This window comes from Vicugna pacos, chromosome 2, assembly GCF_048564905.1.
Source record: "Vicugna pacos chromosome 2, VicPac4, whole genome shotgun sequence".
Lineage (NCBI taxonomy): Eukaryota > Metazoa > Chordata > Mammalia > Artiodactyla > Camelidae > Vicugna > Vicugna pacos.
The window spans coordinates 16,758,365-16,783,690 of record NC_132988.1 but is presented as its reverse complement, the minus strand read 5'-3'; the positions used below and the strand labels follow the sequence as shown (position 1 = coordinate 16,783,690).

Here is a 25,326-nt window from a genome sequence, read left to right as displayed (position 1 = left end):
TCTATCCTTACCTTCCAGCAACTGACACAAAACTAGGCAAACGTTTCCCATTTCTTTCTGTCTTCTTATTCGAGCTGACTTCCCTAACCACTCCCAGAGAGAATGGGGGCCCTTTTGTGCAGAAAAGGCTCAGCTCTAAGGTAATGGCCTCTTACCCAGGCTTTCTTAAAGCTGGAATATAGTCAGCAGAACAATGGAGTAGGGGTTCCTCAAGTGTTCTCAAACGCTCTGTACAGCTTGCAGAATCCTCATGGGCCACTGATCCACCCGACAGAGATTCCACAACTTCCCCGAACCTCCTCTGCTTCCAACCTTGTAACGTAAATACGCATCCCTACAACCCCACCCCCTTCAAATGACCAATCAGAGAGTACGGGATGAACCGGATGAGGTGGGCCTAGCTTGGCGCTGTCGACGAATCACCAACCTCATTAAGCAGGGGGCGGAAGCGGAAGCCCTGGTTTGGCCTTGGATTCCGCCTTGGGGGAATGTCCGGTACGAACGAGTGAAGACATCCTGGGGCCAGCGGGTTTGAGTTATCGCCCCTTATCTATCAGCAGAATCCGGCAAGGAAACGCCTGCGAACTGGGGAGGAAGGAAGCTCTACCGCCCAAGAAAAGAGTGAGCGGGCAGGCAGCCGCGGGGCAGAACCGAGCTGTGTGCAGGGTCCTTACAGGCCGGTCCGGCTCTGTGCCGCTCCCGTCGAGGCCATGCTGCAGGGGGAGCTCCGAGCGATCCCGGGGTGAGGGGAGCAGCTCTGCCGGGGATCCCACCGCGGAAGAACTGGGTGGATGCACGGTAGAGAGGAAAGAATGCTGCCCGCACTGCTCCCCGGTAGCATCTTGAGCGGCCGCATTTGTGACGGCAGCAGCGGCAACGGCAGCGGCAGCAGCAGCAGCAGCAGCAGCAGAAGCAGAATGCACAGCGTGGGCCAAGGAGACGGTTCGAGCTGCTGAATAAGTCACCCAACGGCTGTTTTTCCGTAGTATGCGAGTCGACAGAACAGCCAAAGAACAGGGGTTCCCGTAACAGTCTCCTTTGAGCTCTCTTCCCTCGCTACTCGGAGCTGATTTATGCGAAAACATGCCTTGCACTTGCACCTGGAGGAACTGGAGACAGTGGATTCGACCTTTAGCGGTGGTCATCTACCTGGTGTCCATAGTGGTTGCCGTTCCCCTGTGCATGTGGAAATTACAGAAACTGGAGGTAAGAGGGTCCCTCACCATCCGCCTCTATCCTTTCTTCTACCGTCCGCCCCATCTAAGGGATCCTATTTTTGCCCGGACGCTCCAGACTTGATATCCTGAAAACCACGTCATGTAATGAACCCAGTCTTAGGACATAAACCTGTTGTTTCTGGTTGTTCACAGTTTTTCAGAGCTTTCTACGGGTGGAGGAAGGGCCGAGAAAATAGGATATATTAAGGTAGCGTCTTCGGAGGGCACTGTTTGCAAGCATTTATCAATTCCCTGAAAGTAAGGTAACTTTATTCCTGAAATCTGATCTATTCAAATATTAGACTTAACTAGATCCACTTTAAAGACCAGGTGTTGAATTTTATTAGCATTTAACTAGCTTCCTGGATTAAAAGGACGCGAGTTGGTTTAACTTTGTTGTTTGTTTTTACTTTAGCAATTAACTCTTAACCAACAAAGTTTTGCAAAAAGTCCTTTGTATATTTTTTGATGTCATTCTTATTATGATATCAGTAAAGTAGTAAAAGCTGAAAGACCTCCCCGCCCCAGGTAAATACTTAACTAAGTGCTTTATAAAAATTGTAGTAAACTTTAAGTTTGAAGTTAATAAGAACCTGGCGTATTTTTACTTAGAAACAACTATTTCACATGAGTTATGACAAGACCATGGGGTTTTTTTAGGCTTTTTATGTGGAAATGATTTTTATACAATTAAATGAAATGTATTTAATATGTTTGTTTTCTGTATGTTCACTTAAGTATTTTTTGTTGACTTTCCCATACTAACATAGTCCATGTAGTTGTTTTTAATGTTATGTAACATTACACTGCATCGTTTCCCATTTATTAGATATTTAAGTTATTGCCATAATTTGTCTAACAAAATTCAAGTATAGATATCTTAATACAAATAGGGATTTCTTTGGAGTATTTCTTACTTTGAAGTATAGAAACTACTTTTAAGATTAATAATATGTATAATAACCTATCTTGAGACTTCTCTTAGGTGTTAGTGTCAATGGAAAAAATTAATAGTCAATCTGAGGAAGAAATGGAAAAGTTTATTTGAGCCAAACTGAGGCTTATAGCCCAGGAGACAGCCTCTCCGAGAGCTCTAAGAACTGTTCCGAAGAGATAAAGGGGGAAGCCAGCATATGTGTGATTTTGGTGCGGGGCAGCAATACATGCAGTCAAGCACACATCTCAGTAGATGGTTGCTGCTACTCACGAGGAACAGACATCTTAATAGCTTTAGTGCTTACCTAAGTATGTGACGATGCAAGAATCCAGGTTCATTAAAGTTTCTCCTGAAAATACCAATTTGAAGGCCCATTCTGCCAGTTTTCCCAGAGCACAGAGTGCCTCATCTGGATCTTACCCCCAGTTCCTTTCAGGGTGTAGTGTAGGTCAGCTTTTCAGTGACCACAGTGGCTAATGACTTGATTCTTGTAGAACTGGATGGTGGGCAGCATTCTTTATTTTACAGTCCCTTCCCTTTCAGTCTTAATTTCTCCCAAGGTTTGGGAGGCATTTCATGACAAGTTTGTCCCACAGCCAGGTGAGGATTTTGCTGATAAGCCACTCAATGTGCTATTACTGGACGAGGCCCTCTTAACAGTAGCCAAAAGCCTCTGGACCACCTGTCTCACTAGTCTTTTATGGTCCAGGAAATGGTTCCGTCTTATTGCTTCTTCCCAGATCTAGAGTCATGCTATTACAATCTTATAGAACTGTATATTTGGTCAATCATTTCAAGTCACCTAATCATTAATTTTATCTGAGGCTCAGTCACACATTTGGTAATGCAAAAAACAATAATCTTGTAAAACAGACAGAATACAAGTAATATAGTTAGTAACATTAATAAGGTCATAAGTATTTGAGCTAAGAACTTCCTTTAGGTGCAGGCCAGTATCTCCCCAGGTCATCTGACCACTCTGATCAGCACCAGTCACTGTCTTTAAAGGAAACGATATATTGGCATTGTGCATAAAATTCACCAAAGATGTCTGTACTTAGAAGGCAAGTGATGGGTCATCGTGACCCTTTCACAATTGAGAAAGGATGTTATCTTCTAAGGCATTACATGACTGGTGCCAGAAGGAGAAAAAGTGATGTTTATGGTTGCACAGGTACTCCTGCCAATGGGGAGGTCTGGTTATGATGCAGGTGCACAGTGCACACTAGAGGGGACGGGGGAGGCCACAGGACTGAGAAAGTTTTTTGTGTAAATTTTTCTTGTCTAGCCTTAAGATGTGAATTTTATTTCATTATTGATTTCAACTGTACTTTTTAAGTACCAGGTTTTAAGGAAAAATTTCAGGTCTGCAGTCTCCCCTGCTAACACCCTGAGCCAAATTCTCATCATGTATTGCCAGGGCTCTTCTGAACACACCTGCCAAAGTATCCAGTTAAAACATTAAGTCACATTATGTGTGGCCTTTTCTCAAAATTTTCCATTCACTCCTAGTCCCAGATTAAAAGCCAGTATCCCTGACTATGGCATCAAGGCCCAGCATGACTTGATACCCACCCCAGCACCCCACCTCCCATCTTCCTTGGACTTTCTCTCCTCAGTTCCTGGGCCTCTACCACACCAGGATCTAACACAATATATATTTTACTTATTTTATAGAATTTATTTATTTTGAGGGGTGGGGTAGTTAGGTTTATTTATTTATTTATTTTGGAGGCGGTACTGGGGATTGAAACCAGGACCTCATGCATGCTAAGCATGCGCTCTACCACTTGAGCTATACTTTCACCCTTTATTTTACTTAACTTTATTTTCTCCTTCTGCCCAAGTGTCTGATACTTAATAAATGATTATTTGAGTCCCAATGATAAATCAGGCTTGTATTCTAATATAGTTGGAGAAACTGCACCTACTTTCATGGAACTTAGTGGTGGAGATGAACACAGCCAACAAAAACAAATCAATAAAATAAAATTATATAAAATGCTATGGAGGAAACTCGAAAAGATCTAAGAAATGAACAGGCAGGGCAACATTATTACACATCTTCAAAAGACAACTCTAGCAGCCTATGGAAAATTAAGTGGACGTGAAGAGATGCTGGAAGGCTCCTTAAAGTAGTTCAGAGGTATTAGGTGCCTGGGCTATAATGACTTTTGGTGCAAGTCAGAATGGCAGATATAGAGATGGAAAACTGAATTTTAAGTATCATTGGAAGTGAAGAAACAGGACCTGATGGTGGATTGGACTGGGGAGGAGAGGCAGTGAGAGAAAGGGAGAAATCAAGAAGCACTCTGAGGTTTATGTCTAAACCACAGGGTAAATGGTGATGCTAGTGACCAAGATGGAAAATCGATGGACAGGGACTGGTCTGAGAGAATTTGAGTTCTGCTTTGGACACTTAGGTATATCGTGTGGGCATGTCAGCTGTGCAGTTGGACATGCAAGTCGAGGGCTTGGAAAGGTTCGAGCTGCAGATACAAATGTAAGAGTTGTCAGAACAGAGATGGTGTTTAAAGGCATAAGGATGGATGAGATTATGAAGGGGAAGAAGAAAAGGCCGAGGACCTAGCACCAGCATTTAGAGGTCAAGTAGAAGAATAAGAACTTAAAAAAAAAAAAAAGCAGCAGCCAGTGGGGAATAGAGTGCTGGGAGCCAGAACAGGAGATTGTCTCAAGAAGGACAAAGTAGTGAACAGTCTGGTGCCGCTGAGACGCCCATTGATTTTCACAAGATAGGAGGGTCATTTGCGGTACTCATCCTGGTTTCAATGGAGGTGTCAGGGCCGGAGCTTAGAGGGTGTTGTTTGAAGAATCAATGTGGAGTGAAGAATTGGTATCAGGATATGAAGACAAGTGTTTGTTCATTTTGTTTGTTTTGAGTATTTTGACTCAGAGGGCCTGAAAAATGAATGGCACAGTACATAGAGGAGTGTGGATTAAGGCAGGGTTTCTTTTCCCCCCTGTTGTGTTTTTTTGTTGTTGTTGTTAAGGTGTTAGAGACACTAACTAGTGCGTGTCCCTAGGATAAGGTATAATTTAATATAATCTTCTTTAAAACCCTGAAGCATAGGAGTTATCCCTATTTTACAGATGGGAAAACTGAGACACGTAAGTGGCAGAAGTACCACTGCACTAAGTGCTTAATATACAATCTCCTTATCATCCTTTTCATCATTATTCCCTAGATGAGTTTATGTCTTTAAAATGCTTAACACTGTGCCCGGCACATGGTAGGTGCTCAGTAAGCCCTAATTACCACTGTTGTTTTTAAAATATCATCACTGTTATTGCAGAGTGGCTGTTTCTTGTGGAACAGCATTTTAGTTGGGATTAGGTTTTCAATGGAACACCTAAAGCAGAGTTATGTGCCTCTGATCGAGCACTAGAAAAAGTAGTTGGCATATTAAGGGACAGTTTTATATGAAAAGTCCTTGTTTTTTAAGCACTAGAATCACGGTGCTCACACAGGGGGAACTGAGGTTGCAGAAAGCTGCAGGTTTGGATAGCCCGTCCCATGCCCATGGTGGGGCACATACTCACCGCTGGAGAGGCATGATGACCATGTGCGCTGTTCAAACCATGTCTCTCCCTCTCTTACTCGACTGAGCACATATAATAGAGGTCACAGAAGCTCAGTGCACCTGTGATGTCACGTTGCTCTGCAGTCATCAACTCACTCCTGGATGCTTGTCTTTAATGGTTTTTTTCCTTCCTCTCTACTTTCTTCAAGTTACCTTAGGAAAAAAAGCTACACTACTTATGTCCTTGTTTTGTGAGCAAAAAAAAAAAAACCCTACTCGTGGCTGATAAGTTTACTATTAATGAGATCCTCCTATCAATGTGTCTCCAGTGTGAATAATTTATTTAGAGGTAAATGTAAATTAAATTAAAATAAATGTAATAATCATATTAATAATATCTGTAGATTCTAGAGTTATTTTATTATCATGTCACCTAAATATGTACACACATAAAATAGGTTACATTTCTTATGCATATAGCTTTTTATATAGCTCAAAAATCAAAACAGTTATAAAACCAGTGATTCAAATTAGTGGCATTAAGGCGAACAGATGATGTTTTTCTGAAACTAAATTGCAGTATAAAACTGGTACTAATTCCATGATGCAAGATTTTTTACATTTGGAATCACGCTACTGAAATGACTCAATTTTCCAGTCACTTGTTTCATGATCGTTTGAAAAAGAGTTTTCTTCCTTACAGCACACTGAGGATGCTTGGCCTTCATTAGTCACAACCACATCCTGTTTCTCTTAAGGCTACCCCCAGGTTCTACCTTTTGGCACTAAGGCAACCACACAAACAAATGTGGGCATTAAACTTGCTTGGCAAGACTGTTCTTAATGATCACATAATAAAGAAGGCCTGGAGTATCTGATGATGATGGCATCATCATTAAAATGAGCCCTGAATCTTAAATGAAATTGTGCCAAGCAAAAATCTCTGGAAAATTATTGCTCAGACATTCTTTTCAGAACCTTCACCTCTACGTATTTGCTTTTGACTTACTGCTTTGATTAACCTCCAGCAGTCAGCAAGACTTCTATATCTGCTTTCACGTTTTCCATACAGTTTAATATAGAAATTCATTGTAAAAATACATTGGTTCTCTATACTTTTGTTTTCTACTTCTTTAATCCTTGACCCTTGATGGAGAAAAAATCTTGTGCATAACAGTAAATACTACAAGTTGCAGGCATCAGTTCTATTCTCATGAACTGTTCGAACTCAAGTACTAAAAATACTTTCCTTTTATGACATTTTATTGTGAATGTAAAGAAATACAACAGGTCTTTATGTTACCAGGTACTAAAAATGCCCGCCGTTTTACTTTAAAAAGTCGGTATTTGCATTTTTTTATAATCAAAAATATTCACATTCTTCAAGGCAGGAGTACAAATTAATATAAAATTCATTCCCAGTGGCCCCTCAGGTAGAACAGAGGTTCAGCTAAATTTGTTTTTACCAGAAAACAAGTAGATTACTTCAACCCTTAGGATGGGGTTGTTCAAAGTGTATTTTTAGGAATTGAGCTTTTAAAGGATAAAATATTGATCAGAAGTTGAAATTAAATCTTAAATCTTAAAAAAAATGTAGTGTCCCAAGTTGATACTGTTGTGTGAAAGAGGGGCATCACGTATCAGCACGGTTCCCCTGGACGGTGTTTGTGGCAGTGCTTAGCAAGTGGGAGGGTTAAAAGACAGGATGTGTGTAAAGAGCTTAGCCAAGTATCAGGCAAATAGTCAGCACTCACTCTGTTCTACTGACATGCTGGGCAACAATAAAATTGACAGAAAATGTTGGTAGATTTTGATCTAGATGTAAAAGCAAAGGAATAAGCCAGAAAAAGATTTTTAGATTTGACTTGCAGAAAGCTTTAAAACTTCTGTACATCTTCAGTTACAATAATCAAATATAAAAGGCAAATAACAAGCTAGGGAGAAATGACATGATGTTAATGTTTTTAATGCGTAGAGCCCTGTTACAGAAGGCCCCATGAGGAAGTGTTCAGCCTCATGAGGAAGAACCCTCCCCTTCCTTCCGCAAAAGCAGAAAATAGGCTGTTTATTGAAGAGAAATAAAAATGCCACTAGTCACTTGGAAAATATTGAGCCTCATTAATAATAAAATAAATTAAAATTTTTAAATATGAATATTTTACTTAGCTCTTTAGTTTTAATAGCAGGGAATTTATACTGATATGTTCTTTGCTTCTTAAGGTTGGAATACACACCAAGGCTTGGTTTATTGCTTTAATCTTTTTGCTGTTGACTATACCTATATCGCTTTGGGGAATATTGCAACATTTAGTACATTATACACAGCCGGAACTACAGAAACCAATAATAAGGTAAAATTTCATTTGTTTTGATTCTACTAGTGTTGTGTTGGCTTGTCTCATAAATATGATGTAAAATGTTTTAAATTTATGTTTTGCTTTCCAAATAGGATTCTTTGGATGGTACCCATATACAGTTTAGATAGTGTAAGTATGCTTCATTTTATCTCATTAACTAAGAACTTGTTTGATGATACTAACATAATTAAGGTAATAAAAATATGTTATTTGGCAATAAGGAGTTAGATTAGTAAGTGAAAAGGTTCGCTTGTATTTAATGTTAATTAAGAAGATAAAGTATAACCATAGAAAAGGCAGATGTTTTAAAAATCTATAGTTTGTTTTCTTTGCTTAATCTTTTAAAATCTCGGATTTGTAGTTCTTAGTCCTTTAAAGATGTAATATTTAAAATTACATTGTCATCCTTTTTATTTATTATATCTTTTATTTGGACCAAAACAGAAACCTTCCCTAATGGATTCTAATACATGCAGCTGTTACAGATAACTGCTTTAATTTGATTAAATATAAAGAAAATGTCCTTAACATCATTTTCTATGATCGTGTCAGTAAAAATTTCGGATTATATTTAAAAACTCAAGTACATAATTCAACTTCTCTCTTCATGTTCATTATTTACCCCCAACACAAATGTTTTTGTTTACCAATATCCAAGGTGTTTATTGCTTTTAAAAACTCCTTTCACAGATTATCTGGTAGTCCTCATAATGAAAAAATTTAGAAAAGTTGATGCAAGTATGTGACAAGACACCTTAAGTTTAAAAGTAGACTTACTGTGAGTACCATGCGTTGGAATGGTAATTCATTTTATTGTAGCTGCAACTATTTTTAACATCTGTGCTTTTTCATAGTGGATAGCTTTGAAATATCCCAGCATTGCAATATACGTGGATACCTGCAGAGAATGTTATGAAGCTTATGTCATTTACAACTTTATGGGATTCCTTACCAATTATCTAACTAACCGGTATCCAAATCTGGTATTAATCCTTGAAGCCAAAGATCAGCAGAAACATTTACCTCCTTTATGTTGCTGTCCACCATGGACTATGGGAGAGTAAGTATGTTTGGTTTTAATTCTCTTATGTTTGGGATTGCTTAAGCAGATTGAAATATCATTTTTCTGCAAAGCAGTGTGTTAAGTACTTATGCAGGACAAAAAGTGTAAGAGAGTCCCTACCCTTATGTAGTTCATATTCAAGTTTGAAGACTAACAAAACACATTTTTGTAATATACACATGTAAGTTAGTCTCTTTTACATTGTTCATCCTAAGTAGAAAACTTAAAATATTAATGGGGGAGGGAGACTTTGGAAATCACTTAATCAACATCCTTTTAAAATTGGGAGCCAGAGTCTGTAGAGATTAACTAACTCAAGATCACATAGTTAGTCGATGGCAAAATCAGATCTAAGACCCAAGAAAATAGTCTAGGTGGGGAAGTAGCATTTGATATGAAATAAAAACAACAAACAGCAATCTTTATCCTAGTAATATATAAATTAGTTAGCCTTATTATACATCCATTTAGGACAGTAAAGGAAAATAAAAAATAAAGCCTGAAAACTTTACTTGAAGCTAGCATTGCATTTACTGTACGAATGAACCATTGGATATTTGTCGGCAAGGTAACATTTGAAGACAGCATTTTAGAAAGATTAATCTTGCAGTACTATACAGGATGCATTAGGAGAAGAATCCAAAGGGGAAGTAAATTAGGAGGGTATTATAGTAGTTGATTTGTAAAATAAGCTGAAGAGGAGGCGTATGAAATTGGAACAGAAAGGAAAGAGTAAGAGAATGAAACTGGAGAATCAATAGGACTTGGTTAGTGATGGGGATGTAGGTGAGAGTTGCAAGCCAAGGTAACCGGAATGATTTGGAGTAATTAGTTTAGATATATGACCTAGGAATAGCTACATTGTCTTCCATTCAACACAGAACCATTTGTACAACATCAGCACTAAATATAAGTGTCTCTCCTTACACCCCTGTAAGGACAGGGAGCTCCCTGACTGTTTGAAATAATAAGCTCCCAAGGTGTTACTTGACAAATATGTATTGAGCACCTAGTATGTTCCAGCATGTAGATATATCCTAGTACATACAACAGGTAGCTACAGTTTGGTTAAGAGGATTAGGAATTAAATGAAGACAAATAGTTACTCATTTCAGTAAACACTATGAAGGAAAAAGAACAAGAGTTTATGAATGAGGATAGCAAGGAAAAACTCATGTAGGTTGGGGATGGGGGGAGGGATACTCTGCTCAGCTCCAAACACAAGAACAAACAGACATTCATAGCCAAAGAGATTGAGACGGTCACTGGACAGAAAATTACAAGAGGAAACATCAAGGGTAGGGGGATTCATGGCCCATGAAATAACAAGAATCTTGGTAAAGGCAGGCCAAGTGAACATCAAGAGAGGAATGAGAAGCTTGGTCAAGTAGGATATCAAGAGTAATCAGATACTGGGGTGGGGGGACGGGTGGTGATGGATGTCTTAGCAGGATTTTTTACTCAGACTGACTTCACAGGCCAAGGACAGGGCCTAAAGATGATGCCGAGTTGAAAAGAAATGTCAGAGGAACCCTGTCTGAAGTTTGGTCAAGGAGAGAGATTGTCAAGTGAGAAGCCATTGTAGGATGTTAAGCGGAGACTGGTATCCAAGTTTCATTTTCTAAGCTTACTGGGCTCTTTGTAGACTGAATTGGAAGTGGGCTTGGATGGAGGAGAGTGCAGTGATCCAGTAAATGTGATAATGCTGATGATGCCGTGGCTTTGATCAGGACTCTTCTATTAACACAGAACCTGAGATGAGGCTCAAGCTGCCTTTTCAGGCTGGCTCATCACAGTTTGCAATGGTCAACTAAAACCCAAAACCTTTTTCAAAAGATGCTAAAGGTCAAAATTCCCCTTGTCTGTGCTTGTGCAATTCATTTGTTCCTAACCACACAAGCAGTTAACATTTATTCTTGTTAATCTCTGTGTTGGTTTCTTTTTTTTTTCCTGAGATAGCTGCTGCCTGAACGCTATCAGCAGTGCATCCGTAACTATAACCCAGGTTTTCTGTCCTTTGAAGACATTAAGCATTTACCAGAATCATGCGGTTTGGGGGTATGGTTTTAGTAACGATAAAACTTCTCATTCTCTTGTATGTAAGTACATTGTAGGTTACCAGTTAGTTTCCTTCTCCTGGAAGACTGGTGTTACATATCTGATGTTTAATCAGGCTGTTGCTGTTTAGGATAATTCAGTGTGATGCTTTGGTTTAAGATGCAAATGCCATGGGGAGTTTCCTATCCTTCGATGATAAAACTAAATCTGCTTTTTATGTTCTGGTTTCTGTAACATAAGCAGTGAGCACAATGAGTTTTCTTTGAATGAACGTTACATGTTGTGTATGAGAGGTGGGGACCATTTATTTTACCTAGTGATTTAATACAGTTATGAAAGAGATTTTCTCATGAAACAGTACTAACTCTTATTACGTATTCCCTTCTTCCCTCTTGTTTTTAAAATTTGTGTCACAGCCCATGTTGAATTTGACACAATTTGAAAAAAATTGCTCTAGGGCATATACCTTGGAATAGATATGCTAGGTTTTTAGGTTTTGTTCAACTGTGTTTGTGATAAATTGTTTGCTAGAGTGGCAGTACCAGATTACTCTCCCATTAACAGTAGAAAATATTTCTCATTGAACCACAACTTCACCTATATTTAGAAATACCCATACCTCTTTATGTTTGCCTGTCAGGAGGGTGCAAAGTATCACTGTGCTCTTGATTTCCCTGATTAGTAGTGAGATTGAGCAACTTTTAAAATGTTTTTTAGCCATTTGTATTTCCTTTTCTAGGGAATGATTGTTGCTGTTTCTGATTCTTTTAATGGGCTGTCTGTCTGTAGGGGATCCTTATATGTTTAGATACTAATTCCTTATTTAATGTGTGTTTAAAAATATCTTTTTCCAGTTTTTGGCATGCTTTGGCACTTTTATTATATCTTTTGATAAATGGAAGCTGTAGTGAATTTTAATATAGTTGAATTTATCAGTCTTATTTATAGTAAGTATTTTTGTGTCTTACTCCAAAAATTCTTCCCAGCCACAGGATTACAGAAACATTCTCCTGTGCTTTTCTTCTAAACATTTCATATTTTTTCCATTAAGACTAATAAACACATTGCTTTTTTCTTCATATGTTGTGTGAGGTAGGAATGCAATTTCAGTTTATTCCATTGGCTCACTTAAAAGTTCCTTTAGTGTCAGTGTCTCAGTAGCAAATTTTCTCACATATACTTATCCAAAGTGTCTTTATTTTGCCCTCATTCTTGAAAGATAGTTTTGCTGGATGTAATTCTCTGCTGACAGGAATGTTTTCTAAACATTTTGAAGATTTTATCCCACCTAATTCTGGCTTCAGTTGTTACTGTTAAGCCTCTGCTGTCAAGCTAATCATCGTTCCACTATAGGTGACATGTCCAACTGCATTTTTAAGACCCTCCCTGTCTTTGATGTTTTGCAGTTTCACTCTGGAGTATGTAAGTTATTTTGTTTTTGTTTTCAGTCCTGCTTAATTTACAGTGTGCCTCAGTCTGTAGATTCGTGTCTTCAATCAGTTCTGAAAAGTTCTCAGCCATAATCTCTTCCAATTTTGCCTTTCAGTCCTCTTCTATAACTTTGAGTGCATGTTAGACCTTCTGATTCTGTTCTGTTCTTTGTAACTCCCTTTCACATTTGTCTCTTTGTCTCAGCCTTTCCTATTCTGGGCAATTTCTTCAGCTACACCTTCCAGTTCATTAATTCTCCACAGCTTTCAAAGGTATCTGACTATTTAATACATTTGCATAGTCACCATGGTGGTCTCAGGTTTGATTTGATGATCAGCTCGTGGAACACTGTAGGTGTAACCCAACTCCCACTTAACTTACTTTGTAAGGAGTGTGGGGCCGGAAGCACAGCATGTACGGCCCAGACATTCTGATCACAAGGTCTTGCAAGAAGCCCAAGTGCAGCCCCGGGCCCACCTCCGCAGAGGGGTGGGAGTGAACCACCTCAGCACCGGGAAGGCTCTCAGCACACAGAACACCAGCAGCTTTTTGTTCAGTCCTAGTGGCCTAGTACCTCACAGTCTGTATGTCAGACTCACCTTCGTCTCAGTATCGATGTAATTCTTAAATTAGAGGATTTGTAATACATAAGATTGATAAAGGAGTGCTACATAAACTTTTGCCCTCAGAGCAACTTGGTTTTTTAAAGGCTTACTTGCACAAGGCTGTCGGGTAGAGAGCCTTTTTTTTGGTAGTTGATGTTTTGGAACTTTTTTGTTTTGTTTGTTACTCCTCGTGAATTTCCCTGTACATTCAGTGACGTCAGTGATAGAATAAAAACTGTTCTATGCAGGATCTTTGTTTTGTCCTTTCAGAGTATCTGATTCAGAGCTCACAGTCAATGATAATCTCTGGAATGATACAGAAACACCAAGCTTGAAAAGAAACTGAATCCTAAATGTAAATAATACTTTCTAAATATGCTTTCATATACACAAGCCTACACGTAATTTATTTGCTGCTCAGTTTTCTTCCAGAACCACACAGGCACCCACTTCTGCTCTTCATTCTTGTTCTCTGCTGTGCTGTTCAGGAACTTGAGACTGTGCACAGAGAGGGGGATCTTTCAGAAGATGCAATTGTTACATAATTTTTAAAATATATTTAAATAACTTGTTTGCGGGCATCCACATTCTTTCCCAATAGCCATTTAGAATGACTGAATTAAAAGGATTAAATATAAATCTGGCATCATTTGTCAAAGTGATTTTAATTTGGGGGCTTTGGACAAACCTGATACAATTGAAATGAGTTGAAATGAAAACTAAGTTCTTTTTCTCTGGCAGAGTATTGCTGTTTAGATGCAAACTGGGTGTATTGCAGTATACAGTTGTCAGACCATTCACCACAATCTTTGCTTTGTAAGTAAAGTTATATTATTATCCATTTTTTTTTAAATCCTCATGCTCTTACTTAAGTGGAAACAACTGAGTAGAAAAACATGTTAAAACTGTTTTGTATGTAACACATGTAGTCTGTTATTTAAAAAAAAGTATATAGAAACCATGCTATATTAGAACAAATAAGGTAACCTTTCATAGAATTCACTACAGAATTCTTCAAAATAATACTCTCTCTAGATATTTTTAGAAAGCATTTTAAAAATACTCTTTTCAAGTATTAATGTTCACAGTTTTACAGAAACATCTAGTACATGACATTAAAGTAAACCACTTCAGAGTCATTGCGTGGTTTTATTTTCTAAATGAGTACTGTATTCTAAAGAAGAAGTCATAGTTTTCTTTTTAAAGAATTCTGTCAAGGCATAGCACTTGAGGTTAAATGGGGTATCATTAAGCTACCTAGTAAAACTATTCCCTAAAAATTTAAGAGCATCAGGTAGTTTAAAGCAGGTAGATTGCATGTTTTATCTGCTAGTTACAACCAACAGTCTCTGTTCACAGGAGGGATGGGAAGAAAGGTAAAGGAAGCCTTCAGTTCTCTGTTCTGCTTTTGTGCTGGCAATTCTTCAGACATTTACCTTGGCATTAAGACTAATTCACTTATTTCTGAAGGCATGCTTTATTTCTTGGCTATTTAGAAATTGGGTAATCAAATAACTTAACACTTAGATCTGGGTCATAATTGAAGTTGCCTCCAAGACAGTTTGGGAGATAAAATTACAGTTGTTGTTGGAGGCCTGCATTATATGTTTGTAACAGTCAAGCTTTTGAGAAACTGGCAGCATAATTTGTTTGCCTCTAATAATTAACCCATTCTAGTTCAGTGTATTTGTCTTTTGGATTTACTTCAAGCTGGAGAAATAATCATATGGTAACGTTTATGGAAAAATGTTTTCCTTTTAAATTTTGAACCACCTTTATCACTAGATAATCTATCAAGTGATTATCTACAGGATCTTTTAAACTGACTTCTGAATTTAAGTATTACTGTCAATGTTGTATTTTAAAATATATTTTGATTTAGTTATTCATAAAGTTGTCTCATTTTCACTGTGCTTTAGAATCTGTGAGATGCTTCATATATATGATGAAGGGAACTTCACCTTTTCAAATGCTTGGACTTACTTGGTTATAATAAACAATATGTCACAGTTGGTAAGTAAATATTCATTTCAGCCATACTAAATCAGTGTCTATAACTCTGAATTTTTTTAGGGGAAGTTTCTTCCCAAATAAAACTTATTGTTACTTTTTAATACTGAAACTTGATTTGTAGGAAGAACTTGAAGAACCTTTAACATTTATCTTTATACATACATAAAGATACAATATCTTTGTTAGTTATTTGCTGACTTATACATTGACCTGACTGTTAACCTATACATTGATCTTGTGTTTTCATTTCGTTCTGGTATCGAACGCATGGTTATGTGCGTATGTCATAAATAAAAACAGTGCTCTCCTTAAAAAAAAAAACCTTAGGCATATTTATAAGAAAAATATTTAATTGGCATATGGCAGTACAGGGTTTGAATAAAAATGAGAGTATAAAAGTCTCGTATTTGGAATAAAAAGAAAACTGAGAATGCCAAGTTTTTTTAATGATGCTATATATTTTTAAAAAGATTAAAATGATGTTATAGAAGCTGAAATGCTCTAAAGATCTAACTATTGGATCCCTTCAACTTAAGAGTGTGCATTTTATTTAAAATTTTTAATCAATGCTTTCAGCAAAGTAATAGTTTCGGTGCAGTGGTATGCATGTGTGGTGTTAGAGGTTTATAATAAAAATTAAGTTCCTGTGTATTCAAAGCTTTCCCACACGTCCATATTCTCTGGAACCAGTAACTCCATTTCTGGGAATGCCTCCTCAAGAAATGGTCGGAAGTACTTTTGCTTTGAATATTTTTGTATATAAAGCTCATTGTTCGTAATTGCAAAAGTCTGGTGACAGTCCGAAGCCTAGTGACCAGGACTGGTTAGATATACAATGGTGCTTCCACCGGCCCAAACACTAGGCAGTTATTTGATGAAATATGTGGAAAAGGGGCACTTTAAGTGGGGGAAAAAAATCAGGCAACAAAATTTTATATTTACTTGATACCTGTTAAAAACCACCTTATAGGTGTGGAAAGGAATGGTTGGATGGTGGGCCTGTGGACAACTTTATACTTTACTGCTTTCATATTCTAAAATACTTTAAATGAGCATTTTATGATGGGGAAAATAAACTTTTAGGAGAATGTTTATTGCTGTGCAACTCTACACGAATTACAACTGATTTCTAAAAATAGTTAATAATGTCTTGAGCATTTATCTTTAAAAAGTAAATTCAGTTGGATTAACATACTGCCCTCAAGAAAAATTGTTTCCCTGATTCCTTTCCAATTTTATGGTCACAGTTTTATTGAAATAGTACTTATTTAATGTGTTGACTTACAAATAACATGCATACGGTGTTACATAAGATAGACTAGTTAGTAAGCTCAACCCTTGTAAAATGAATGATAATTTGTGTATAAAAGTCATTTATAAGCAGACAGATGATTTTATTTGGTCGAATGAGAGCCTTTTCTTCCATTCATGGCAGTCGCTTATTCATTGTGTTTTTTGTGGGCCCCAGTAAGTGAATACTTAAAACAATTTTCAGGGAAGATGTTTCTCCTCTGAGAAATTCCATATTATATATATTCATCCACAGAAGACTATAAAAGCTTGTTAATCTGAAAAAAAAAGCATAATAAAGCCTAGAAAATGTTGCCTGAAACTTTATTCTGTACCAGGTCTCTGGTTTATAACTTGAATATTTCTAATACCATATTTGTTCTTATTGAAGAAGTTTAATTGTTTAATTGCTTCTAGTTTGCCATGTATTGTCTCCTGCTATTTTACAAAGTACTGAAGGAAGAACTAAGTCCAATCCAACCTGTTGGCAAATTTCTTTGTGTAAAACTGGTGGTTTTTGTTTCTTTTTGGTAAGTGTTGCTTTCTCTTAAATGTTCTCATTTTCTAAAGAGCAATAAAACTTGTTGATTAGAGAGAATTTTTTTAGTCTTAATACAGAAGATGAACTAAAATGTCTACTTACCTTTTAAAAAGTACATCCTTTTAGCCCTTCTTGATTTTTCATAAAGAAATAATCAGATGGTCACTGTAACATTTATAAGGAAATAATTTGAGTCACTAAATGTATCAACACTAAGAAAATCATTAAAATAAATTGTGGTCTTTTCATATAAGAGAAGACTCTACAGTTTGGAGATAAACATAATGTAGAATATTTAATGATGTGAGGCAATGTTCATCAGTAAAAATATTTTTTAAAACAAAAAACAAAACTATACATGGTCCCAGTTTAGTAAAGGAGTGGGTGATAGGGGCCTAGAAACAAATACACCAAATTTAATAATACACAAATAATACAAAGAGGAGGAAGAGAAAAATCTTTGAAATCCCACCACCCAGAAAAAAATGATTGACGTTGTGGTGCACGTCATATATAAAACTCCAAAGAAATAGTTCATACTATAAGAACTTGTAGAACTCAGTGATGTGTTAGTGTATTGTAGGTACAGGTCTTTGTAACAGTGAGGATATTTTGTTATTGCTTGGGTTTTTTTATTTTCGCATAGTATTCTGATGTGCGGCTATCACTTTCTAATGTCAATCTCCTGTTGACGTTTAGGTTGTTCCTAATTTTTTTTTTTTTTTTTTACCGTTACAAGCAATATTGGAGTGAATATTCTTGTATACAGATCTATGAAACCTTGTCTACTACCTCATTATTGTCTGTTTAAATTTAACCTAGGGGAGATCCCTAGGTTTGCTTGAAATGCTCAGTGTGGACTCCCTGTCTTGACTTCAAATAAGACTGGTTTCAAAGTATTCTTTAAAATAATTTGAATAATCAATTAATACATGTGTAGATAACATTTAAGTATTTGTCCTTTATTTCACTTTAAATTGCTATTGTACAAGGTGTTAGGCATTTGTCTATGTATAGGAAGAACTTAAAATCTAATTACTTGTGCAGCATTTCAAAATAAAAAAAGAGTGTAAGCCAAAAGCCAGGCTGTAAGTTTTAAGAGTACATAATCAAAATTCATGTGATGAAACTGTACCAGAAGAGTAAATCTGTAAAACATACATAGACTACAGATACCTGGTGTCCTCAGGAGTATGTGGTAAAGGCAGGGTGGTGGTGGCGGTGGTCAGCCCACAGGTGGTACTGGGTTTAACTTTTTAAACGGCATATTTTTAAAACACCTGCTCATTTTATGCTTGATATAGATTTGGCGTTTACCTTTTCCTAACATATAGGCAAGCAGTAGTTATTGCTTTGTTGGTAAAAGTTGGCGTTATTTCTGAAAAGCATACATGGGAATGGCAAACCGTAGAAGCTGTGGCCACAGGACTCCAGGTAAGTAGCGCTGTCTCTGAATTCAGTAGAACTTCACTGTTTGTTAAGCATTTTTACGTATTATCTCCTAAACCTGCCAGCATGCAGGCTGTGGGGCGACTGTTATCCTCCCTTCACACGTGAGGAAGCAAGGGGCCCTAGGGAAGCTGGTCCTCGTCGCTGATTTGTAGTAGAGCCGGGAACAGAACCTCGGTTTTGTTCTTCTTAATTAGTTTCTCTTTCCGCATTTCTCCTCTTAGTCCTCGGGCAGTGGGTTGAGAATGCACTGAACTTTGCAAAGAAATCTTAGTGGCGTAGTACAAAATAAATTTAAACTTTTGGCTTTTTGTCTTGTTTTGGAAGAGGTCAAAAGTAATTTTGGAAAATGGAAAAATGAACATAATCCTGTGGGGGAAAGCCAGCTGTTGATACTTGATACTTTTGAGAAGAGAGAAAGGTGGTGCTTTTCCTTTATCTACGAAAATAGATTCAAACTCCAAGGTGGCTGATGCTCCTGTCGGTGTTGTTGTTGTAGGACTTTATTATCTGTATTGAGATGTTCCTTGCTGCCATTGCTCATCACTACACTTTCTCGTATAAACCGTATGTCCAAGAAGCAGAAGAGGGCTCATGCTTTGATTCCTTCCTTGCCATGTGGGATATTTCAGATATTAGGGATGATATTTCTGAACAAGTGAGGCATGTTGGTAAGTACCAGCCATTTCATTCATTCAGACAGGCTATTGCAGTTCTCCTGTCAGGTGTGTTTAAGAGATGAAAAGATGGTTCAAAGCGGGGCCACAGGAAGGCTCTTCAAATTGGGACGGGGAGGGGGAGCTTATTTTTAGCATGGCAAGTCTGTAGTGGTAAAAATAACCTAACTCTTGGCTAACTCGGAAACCTTTATGTTACTTTAAAGGAAGGACAGTCATGGGACATCCTAGGAAAAAGTTTTTTCCTGAGGATCAAGATCAAAATGAACATACAAGTTTGTTATCATCATCATCGCAAGATGCAACTTCTGTTGCCTCTTCTGTGCCACCTTCACCCATGGGTCACTATCAAGGGTTTGGACACACCGTGACTCCCCAGACTACACCTACTACAGTTAATGTATCCGATGAAATATGTAATTATACTACAGGAGTGAAAAAAGAACCTTCAGATATTTCCATGGCCTCCTGAACAGTGTGCGAAAGCAGACTGTGCTGCCGCCGTGTTATTTCATCACCTGGTATCCCACTGCTCAGGATTTTGTGCTTGGGACAAGCCATTAATGGTGGAAAATTTCAACACAAAGATAGGCGAAGACCAGGTACAACTACTGGATTTATACAACTAAGTTTTGTATATCACAAATAATCAGTCTAAATATCCTAGACTTAGACTTGATTTCTTAACACTACATAGAGTATCACATACGCAAATGGTAGAAAATGACTACTAAATTTTACTGACGTTAACAATGCTTTAGCAAGATGATAGACATTAAAAAAAAAAAAAAAATCAATGCTTCCTACCACTGCTGCATGGATATAATGCTCTGGAATAAGCAGGAAATGTAATTCAGAATATGAATTAGTGGAACTTAATCATAATCATGTGCCATATATGCTTATCTAACAATTATTTCTGTTTCTCACCTGGATGTCTTTCGATAAATTAGAATTTATCATTTATTTTCTGTAACTTTTTCTGTCTCTCATTCTTTAAACGTAGACCCTTAATTTTTTAACAAAAAGTTCCTGATTAGAGAGAGACAGCAGAAAAAAATTAAGTCCCAAAATTTAAAGGGTTGAAAATTTATACCTACAATGAAAGATGACTGCATTTTACATCCCTACTAGTAGAAATATCTAAGACCTAATATTATTAATCTTAAAACAACTACTATCAAAAAATCATATTTGCAGCCACGCTAATAGATTAATAGATTATCTGTGACTTTGAGAATAAAATAATAAAATGGACAGAAGACGTGAGATAGAAACCCAGTCTGCTTTTCCTCAGTGCCATTAAAGTTGTCAGCAAGTGTAAACTATAGTCTTAATTCATCAGACAATAGTCAGAAGACTTGTAGGTGCTGTTGGGGAGAAATTTATTAATTGGGATGGAGTTCCTCTAATTGCTAATCATAACCCATTGGGTCTAACATTTACATTGAAAATAAAGTGCCAGAGTAGTATGTTGCAAATAGCAAAGATAAGTATTACTTCTCAAAACCTTTGCTTTGTATATTTAAGCACATATATATCTAATATGTACATACATGCATACTGGTTCATGGTAGTTAGGTACAAAGTTTTTACTCTGTCCATTCTTATAAACTAAACAATTTTACCGACAGTAAAGGTGGGCAGTATAATAGAGGCAAGGAGATCAGGCAGTTTGGAGAGAAGATACATCTAACTTCCTGTGTGGTTCACTTAACAAACAGCACGCAGTGTATACAAGGCATGATGATCTTACTTATTAATCTTGCTACTTCAGGTCTTTAAAATTTGGACTAATTTTTTTTTCTTACTGTGCATCCAGATCAAAACTTTGAAAAATACTGGTTTAGGTTTAACTCTTTCTTGAATTTATCAGCTTTTTAATTTTTCTTTGCCAGTAGCCCAGGAAAAATGCTAAACGCCCAGATTTTACTTTGTCCCTCTTATACTCTTACTTAGATTTAGTCTACAGCTTCAATTCTTACTCAAGTTTGCATTCCCAAAACATGAAAACTGAGAAGGTGGTTCAGAAGTATTTCAAGTATTTAAAAGAAGCAAGCTTGGAATTTACAGATAACCATAGCCCTCAGTCTTCAGTGAAGCCAACTTTTTGATGTATTCCCAACTATAAGTTTGGATTTAAGGGGAAAAAATCCAAGATGCCTAAAAAATGAAGATGAGATTCAAAATCCCTAATCTTTATAGGTTAAGAGTATAGACTCACAGGTTTGGCAAAATTTAATCTGTAGTAAGTAAAACCAAGCAATAAAAACAGGTTCCTAATTTGAAAAATTAATGACAGCCTTTTCCAGAAAGGAAGTCTGCAGCAATATTTTTGTAATAATGCCACTTTTAAATTTCAGATCTTTTAAATACACTTTATTAATGTCCATTTTAAAAAACATTCGACCATTAGAAGGAATTAAATCTCCATAACTCCATTTTATGATTACAATCCCACGACTAATTCAGACTACAAGAATTGTGAACTTGCTGCTCTATTTCCACATTTTTTCATTGGAAAACTGCTCTTCATTGCTTCACTGTGATGCTGACATTGCTTTTGTGGTGCTGGACGTTGAGCACAAGTTCATCTCCCATTTCCACCTGGATGGGGTTATCTAAAACAACTGCAGCTTGTTTCCAGTGGGAGGCTTCACTCGAAGTATCCAACCTAATCTCATCATCAAGGTACAGATGATACCAAAATGGAATGGCAGTCACTTGTCCAGATTTACAAATGCGTACCTATTAAATTAAACCACGAAAACTTCATCAGTGTAAACAGAGTAGATTTGGATAAGTCTTTGTCTTTTCAGTCAATTTTAGATCCAAATTTTATAAAGAAATATAATTAATCACCCAATTCAAATTAATACCAATCTATCTTATTCATTAATGTTTACCCAAGCCTATGTCTGGATACTGTTCAGAAAATAAATAACATTTAAATCTTCAAAGAAAGTGACTAAAACTATTTCATGTATCTAAAGTACTACCTAGTTTAAGATAAGTCTGGAACGACAGGAGTAATCATTTTACACTACCTTTACTTCTCTGTTAGCGGTGTTCAAATACGGTGTCATCAGGTCTAGTCTTAGCAGTTCCACTGGCTCACTTAAAGGTACACAGGGCAGTGAGGACAGGTCTAGAAATACACGTATAGGGACCTAAAGAAAGTATACGGTTTTCACTTTTACTCAATTCTTTTTGTGACCGAGTCTCATTAAGTTTCCTGCTTTGTACTTGGCTCAATATGATACAGTGCTTTTCATATTTATTACCTCATTTAATTTAATTCCCACATCAACCTTATTAAGGCATAAGGACTTTCATGATTCCAGTTTTATGAGAATGAACAAACTAAGATTTTACACTGGTTAAATAATATTCCGTGGTTTCAGTTATCAATAGATTCTGCACTTGGGTAACAGCAGATTAAATTTTTATTTAGCCAAACAGCTCCAAAAATTTTAAACCAAAGATATGCTTATGTGTGAAAGATGAACCAATAAGCAAATAATACAACATTAATTACTGAACTGCTTGAGAAAGTATGTCAAGTGCAACCAAACAACTAATAGTGGAGTTCACTTTGAAAGTAATTTATGTATCTAAAAGGCAGTCGTTCTCAGTTTCAACTGCAAATTAAAATCACCCAAAGAGCTTTTAAAAAGCCCTCACAGCTCAGGCCACACCTCAGACTGACTGGAGCTGGGATCCAGCTATCGGTAGTTCTGAGAGTGCAGACAGGGTTGAGAACCACTGCTGTAAGGTGCTGCATCCATTTCAGCGGCAACGGAACCTTCCTACTAACAATTTAGCCTCCTTGTTTGAAATAGAAAGGAAGCTACTGTTGAAAAAGTACCCTCTTGCCTTTGAATAAATTATTAGAGAGCAGCTGTTCATGGTAAAAAGGACACAGACACATCAACCTCTCCCTGGGCATCCTTGAAGGGATCCACCTGTCCCCCACCCCATAAAAACTCAGTGAGTCCCTGCCATTCCCCTGTTTGCATCAGTCACCAGAAGAACAGCCCTCGAGTCCTCTGTCCCCTGTCATCACCTGCACTCTATCCCCACACAGCTGCACCTTCCCTCATAGTCTGTCCTCACTTACTTCTCAACTTAGCCGACTGGCCACTCCTGTCATCTTTGCTAATCCCTTCTTAGATTTCCCATCTAGAGCTCATAACCTTGTTGAGTTCTCTAGAATTTAGTTCTCAGCCCTGTTCTCTTTCTACACATCCCCAAGGTGATTCCATCCCAGTCTTACGGCTTTAAATGTCATCTACTAAATCTCATCACCAAATTCTATCTCTAGCTGTTTATCTGAATTCTTATCCAACTGCTTAATGATCCCATAAAAATGAAGCACAACCTGATCCTCCTATTTCGCCTACATCAGTAAATGGGAACTATGTTCCGGGCGCTTTCTCACAGACTACATCCAATCCATCAAAACCTGCCTTCAAAATATACCTACAGCCTACCACTTTGCACCACCTGCCTTGCTACCACTCTAGTCGAAGCCACCACCACCTCTTTGCTGGGTTACTGCAATGGTCTTAGGCCCTTGCCTGCTCTCCACAGTGGTCCACTCCTAACACACCAACCGTAGTAATCCTTTCAAAACAAGGCACACCTCATCACTCCTCTGTTCAATACCATCCAGTTGTTTTCCACCCCGTTCAGAGTAAAAGCCAGAACGTTCACCATGACCAAAAAGCTCTGCGAGACCTAACTCCTAATGCTTTTCTGATTGTATCCTTCACCTGAGCCTCCCTCATGGTTTCTTCTTACTGTTTCAAATACTCCAATCATGCTTTTGCCTCAGGTCATTGCGTTTGTTGAGCCTTTGACTTGGACATGGTGTGCTTCCTTATTTCTCTCAGGTCTCTGCTTAAATAGCACTCATCCAGGAGTCCTTTCTGTACACATTCCCCGAATAAGAGACTACCCCGTACCTCCAGTTCCCAGTCTCCTCTAACCTCCTCACTTCTCACCATCTATCAAACTAATCTTTCTACTCCTTTGTCTGTCTATTTCTTGTTTGTTTATTGTCTGTTTGAATGCTAGGTCCAAGAGTGCAGGAACTTACCTCTTTAGTTTCCTGACTATATTCCCAAAACCTAAAAGCACATATAGTAGATATTTGTTGAATGAATTAATACATCTCTGCTGTTTTCTATATAGCTTTTTTTTTTAAACAGCCTCTCATTTTGTTTCATTGGTTCACTCAGTTGTCAGTGTAATAGATAATCACCACATTAGAGAGGAGACAATATCATCTCAGAAAATGGGTGAGTGGACTTGGAGGGGTAAAACTGCCAAGCAGGTTCATGGAGCCTCTTGAGATGAGTAGTCATAAGTGGAAGTGAGACCAGTCAGCATATTCAGCTGTGGGGGTGCTGGTGCAGAGAAGGCAGAAAGTAGAATTCAACCAAGCTGGGATTTTCCCCGCCCAGCAGAAAAATGGAAGAGAAGGGATATATGAAAAATATACAGACCATGGACTATAAGCTGTTGAGGAGGATATGAGTGAAGAGATAGCAGGATCAAAATATCATAGACTCTGATGGAATCCAAAATTGTTCACATCAGGACCGAGAGAGAATAAGCTACAAGACAGGAGATGGTGGTATTTCTGGACCACACAAATAGTTTAAACTTCTCGGTCTTCTGACTGGTGTGTTTTCTTTGTTAAACTCTCCACAAAACTGAGATTAAGCAAATTCTAAAGCCTTAGCCTGCCCTGAAAAAAATCATTTCCTCAACAAATTTATATTTGTTGAGCAAGTACTGTCCATTGAAGATCTAACAATGCATATTCAAGAGCTTATTGCCTGCAGCTTTTAGGTAAAAGGTTCAGCGATCACTCCTGTAACTCAGTACTCAGCATCCCACTACCCACAGCAGCGTCCCACCTACTGCCAGCCCCAAACTGCGTCCCTAGACATTCCACCCACTCCCACAATTTTAACTCACAAATTTAATTCTGCTACTAGCACCTCTGCCAGCACTAAATCCTTCTTCCCCAGACAGCAACTAACGCCTCCTCCTTGAGCTCCAGTCTCCGGGGCGCCTACATTCCTGCTCCCTGCAGTCTAACTGCCGAGACGAGATGTCAGGGGCTCACACCTGCC

The 25,326-nt window shown here is 37.7% G+C and overlaps 2 protein-coding genes across 6 annotated transcripts in view; one reads left to right on the top strand and one right to left on the bottom strand.

Moving 5' to 3' along the window:
- Window positions 1–449: 449 nt before the first annotated feature.
- Window positions 450–25,326, top strand: part of TMEM184C (transmembrane protein 184C) — a 44,190-nt gene continuing 19,313 nt past the window's right edge. For 2 of the 4 annotated variants that reach the window (XR_012079865.1, XR_012079861.1), the window contains exons 1-10: window positions 450–1,206; window positions 7,917–8,047; window positions 8,146–8,182; window positions 8,908–9,113; window positions 13,952–14,026; window positions 15,130–15,223; window positions 16,931–17,043; window positions 18,389–18,488; window positions 19,003–19,174; window positions 19,387–19,782. Coding sequence is in view for 2 of the 4 variants with exons in the window: in XM_006209932.4 (XP_006209994.1) it covers window positions 1,084–1,206; window positions 7,917–8,047; window positions 8,146–8,182; window positions 8,908–9,113; window positions 13,952–14,026; window positions 15,130–15,223; window positions 16,931–17,043; window positions 18,389–18,488; window positions 19,003–19,174; window positions 19,387–19,652 (1,317 nt within the window). In the remaining 2 variants the exon portion in view is untranslated. Of the gene's footprint in view, window positions 1,207–7,916; window positions 8,048–8,145; window positions 8,183–8,907; window positions 9,114–13,951; window positions 14,027–15,129; window positions 15,224–16,930; window positions 17,044–18,388; window positions 18,489–19,002; window positions 19,175–19,386; window positions 20,458–25,326 lie in introns of those variants that run through there. The other 2 variants (XM_006209932.4, XM_072976061.1) reach the window with 2 other exon arrangements.
- The window catches only part of PRMT9 (protein arginine methyltransferase 9), a 29,385-nt gene continuing 24,816 nt past the window's right edge, over window positions 20,758–25,326 (bottom strand). The window contains exons 11-12 of one of the 2 annotated variants that reach the window (XM_006209933.3): window positions 22,228–22,350; window positions 20,758–21,928 (exon numbers count right to left, since the gene is read on the bottom strand). In XM_006209933.3, the coding sequence (XP_006209995.1) occupies window positions 21,713–21,928; window positions 22,228–22,350 (339 nt within the window). In that variant the 3' untranslated portion in view covers window positions 20,758–21,712. The remainder of the gene's footprint in view (window positions 21,929–22,227; window positions 22,351–25,326) is intronic. The other variant, XM_072976047.1, reaches the window with a different exon arrangement.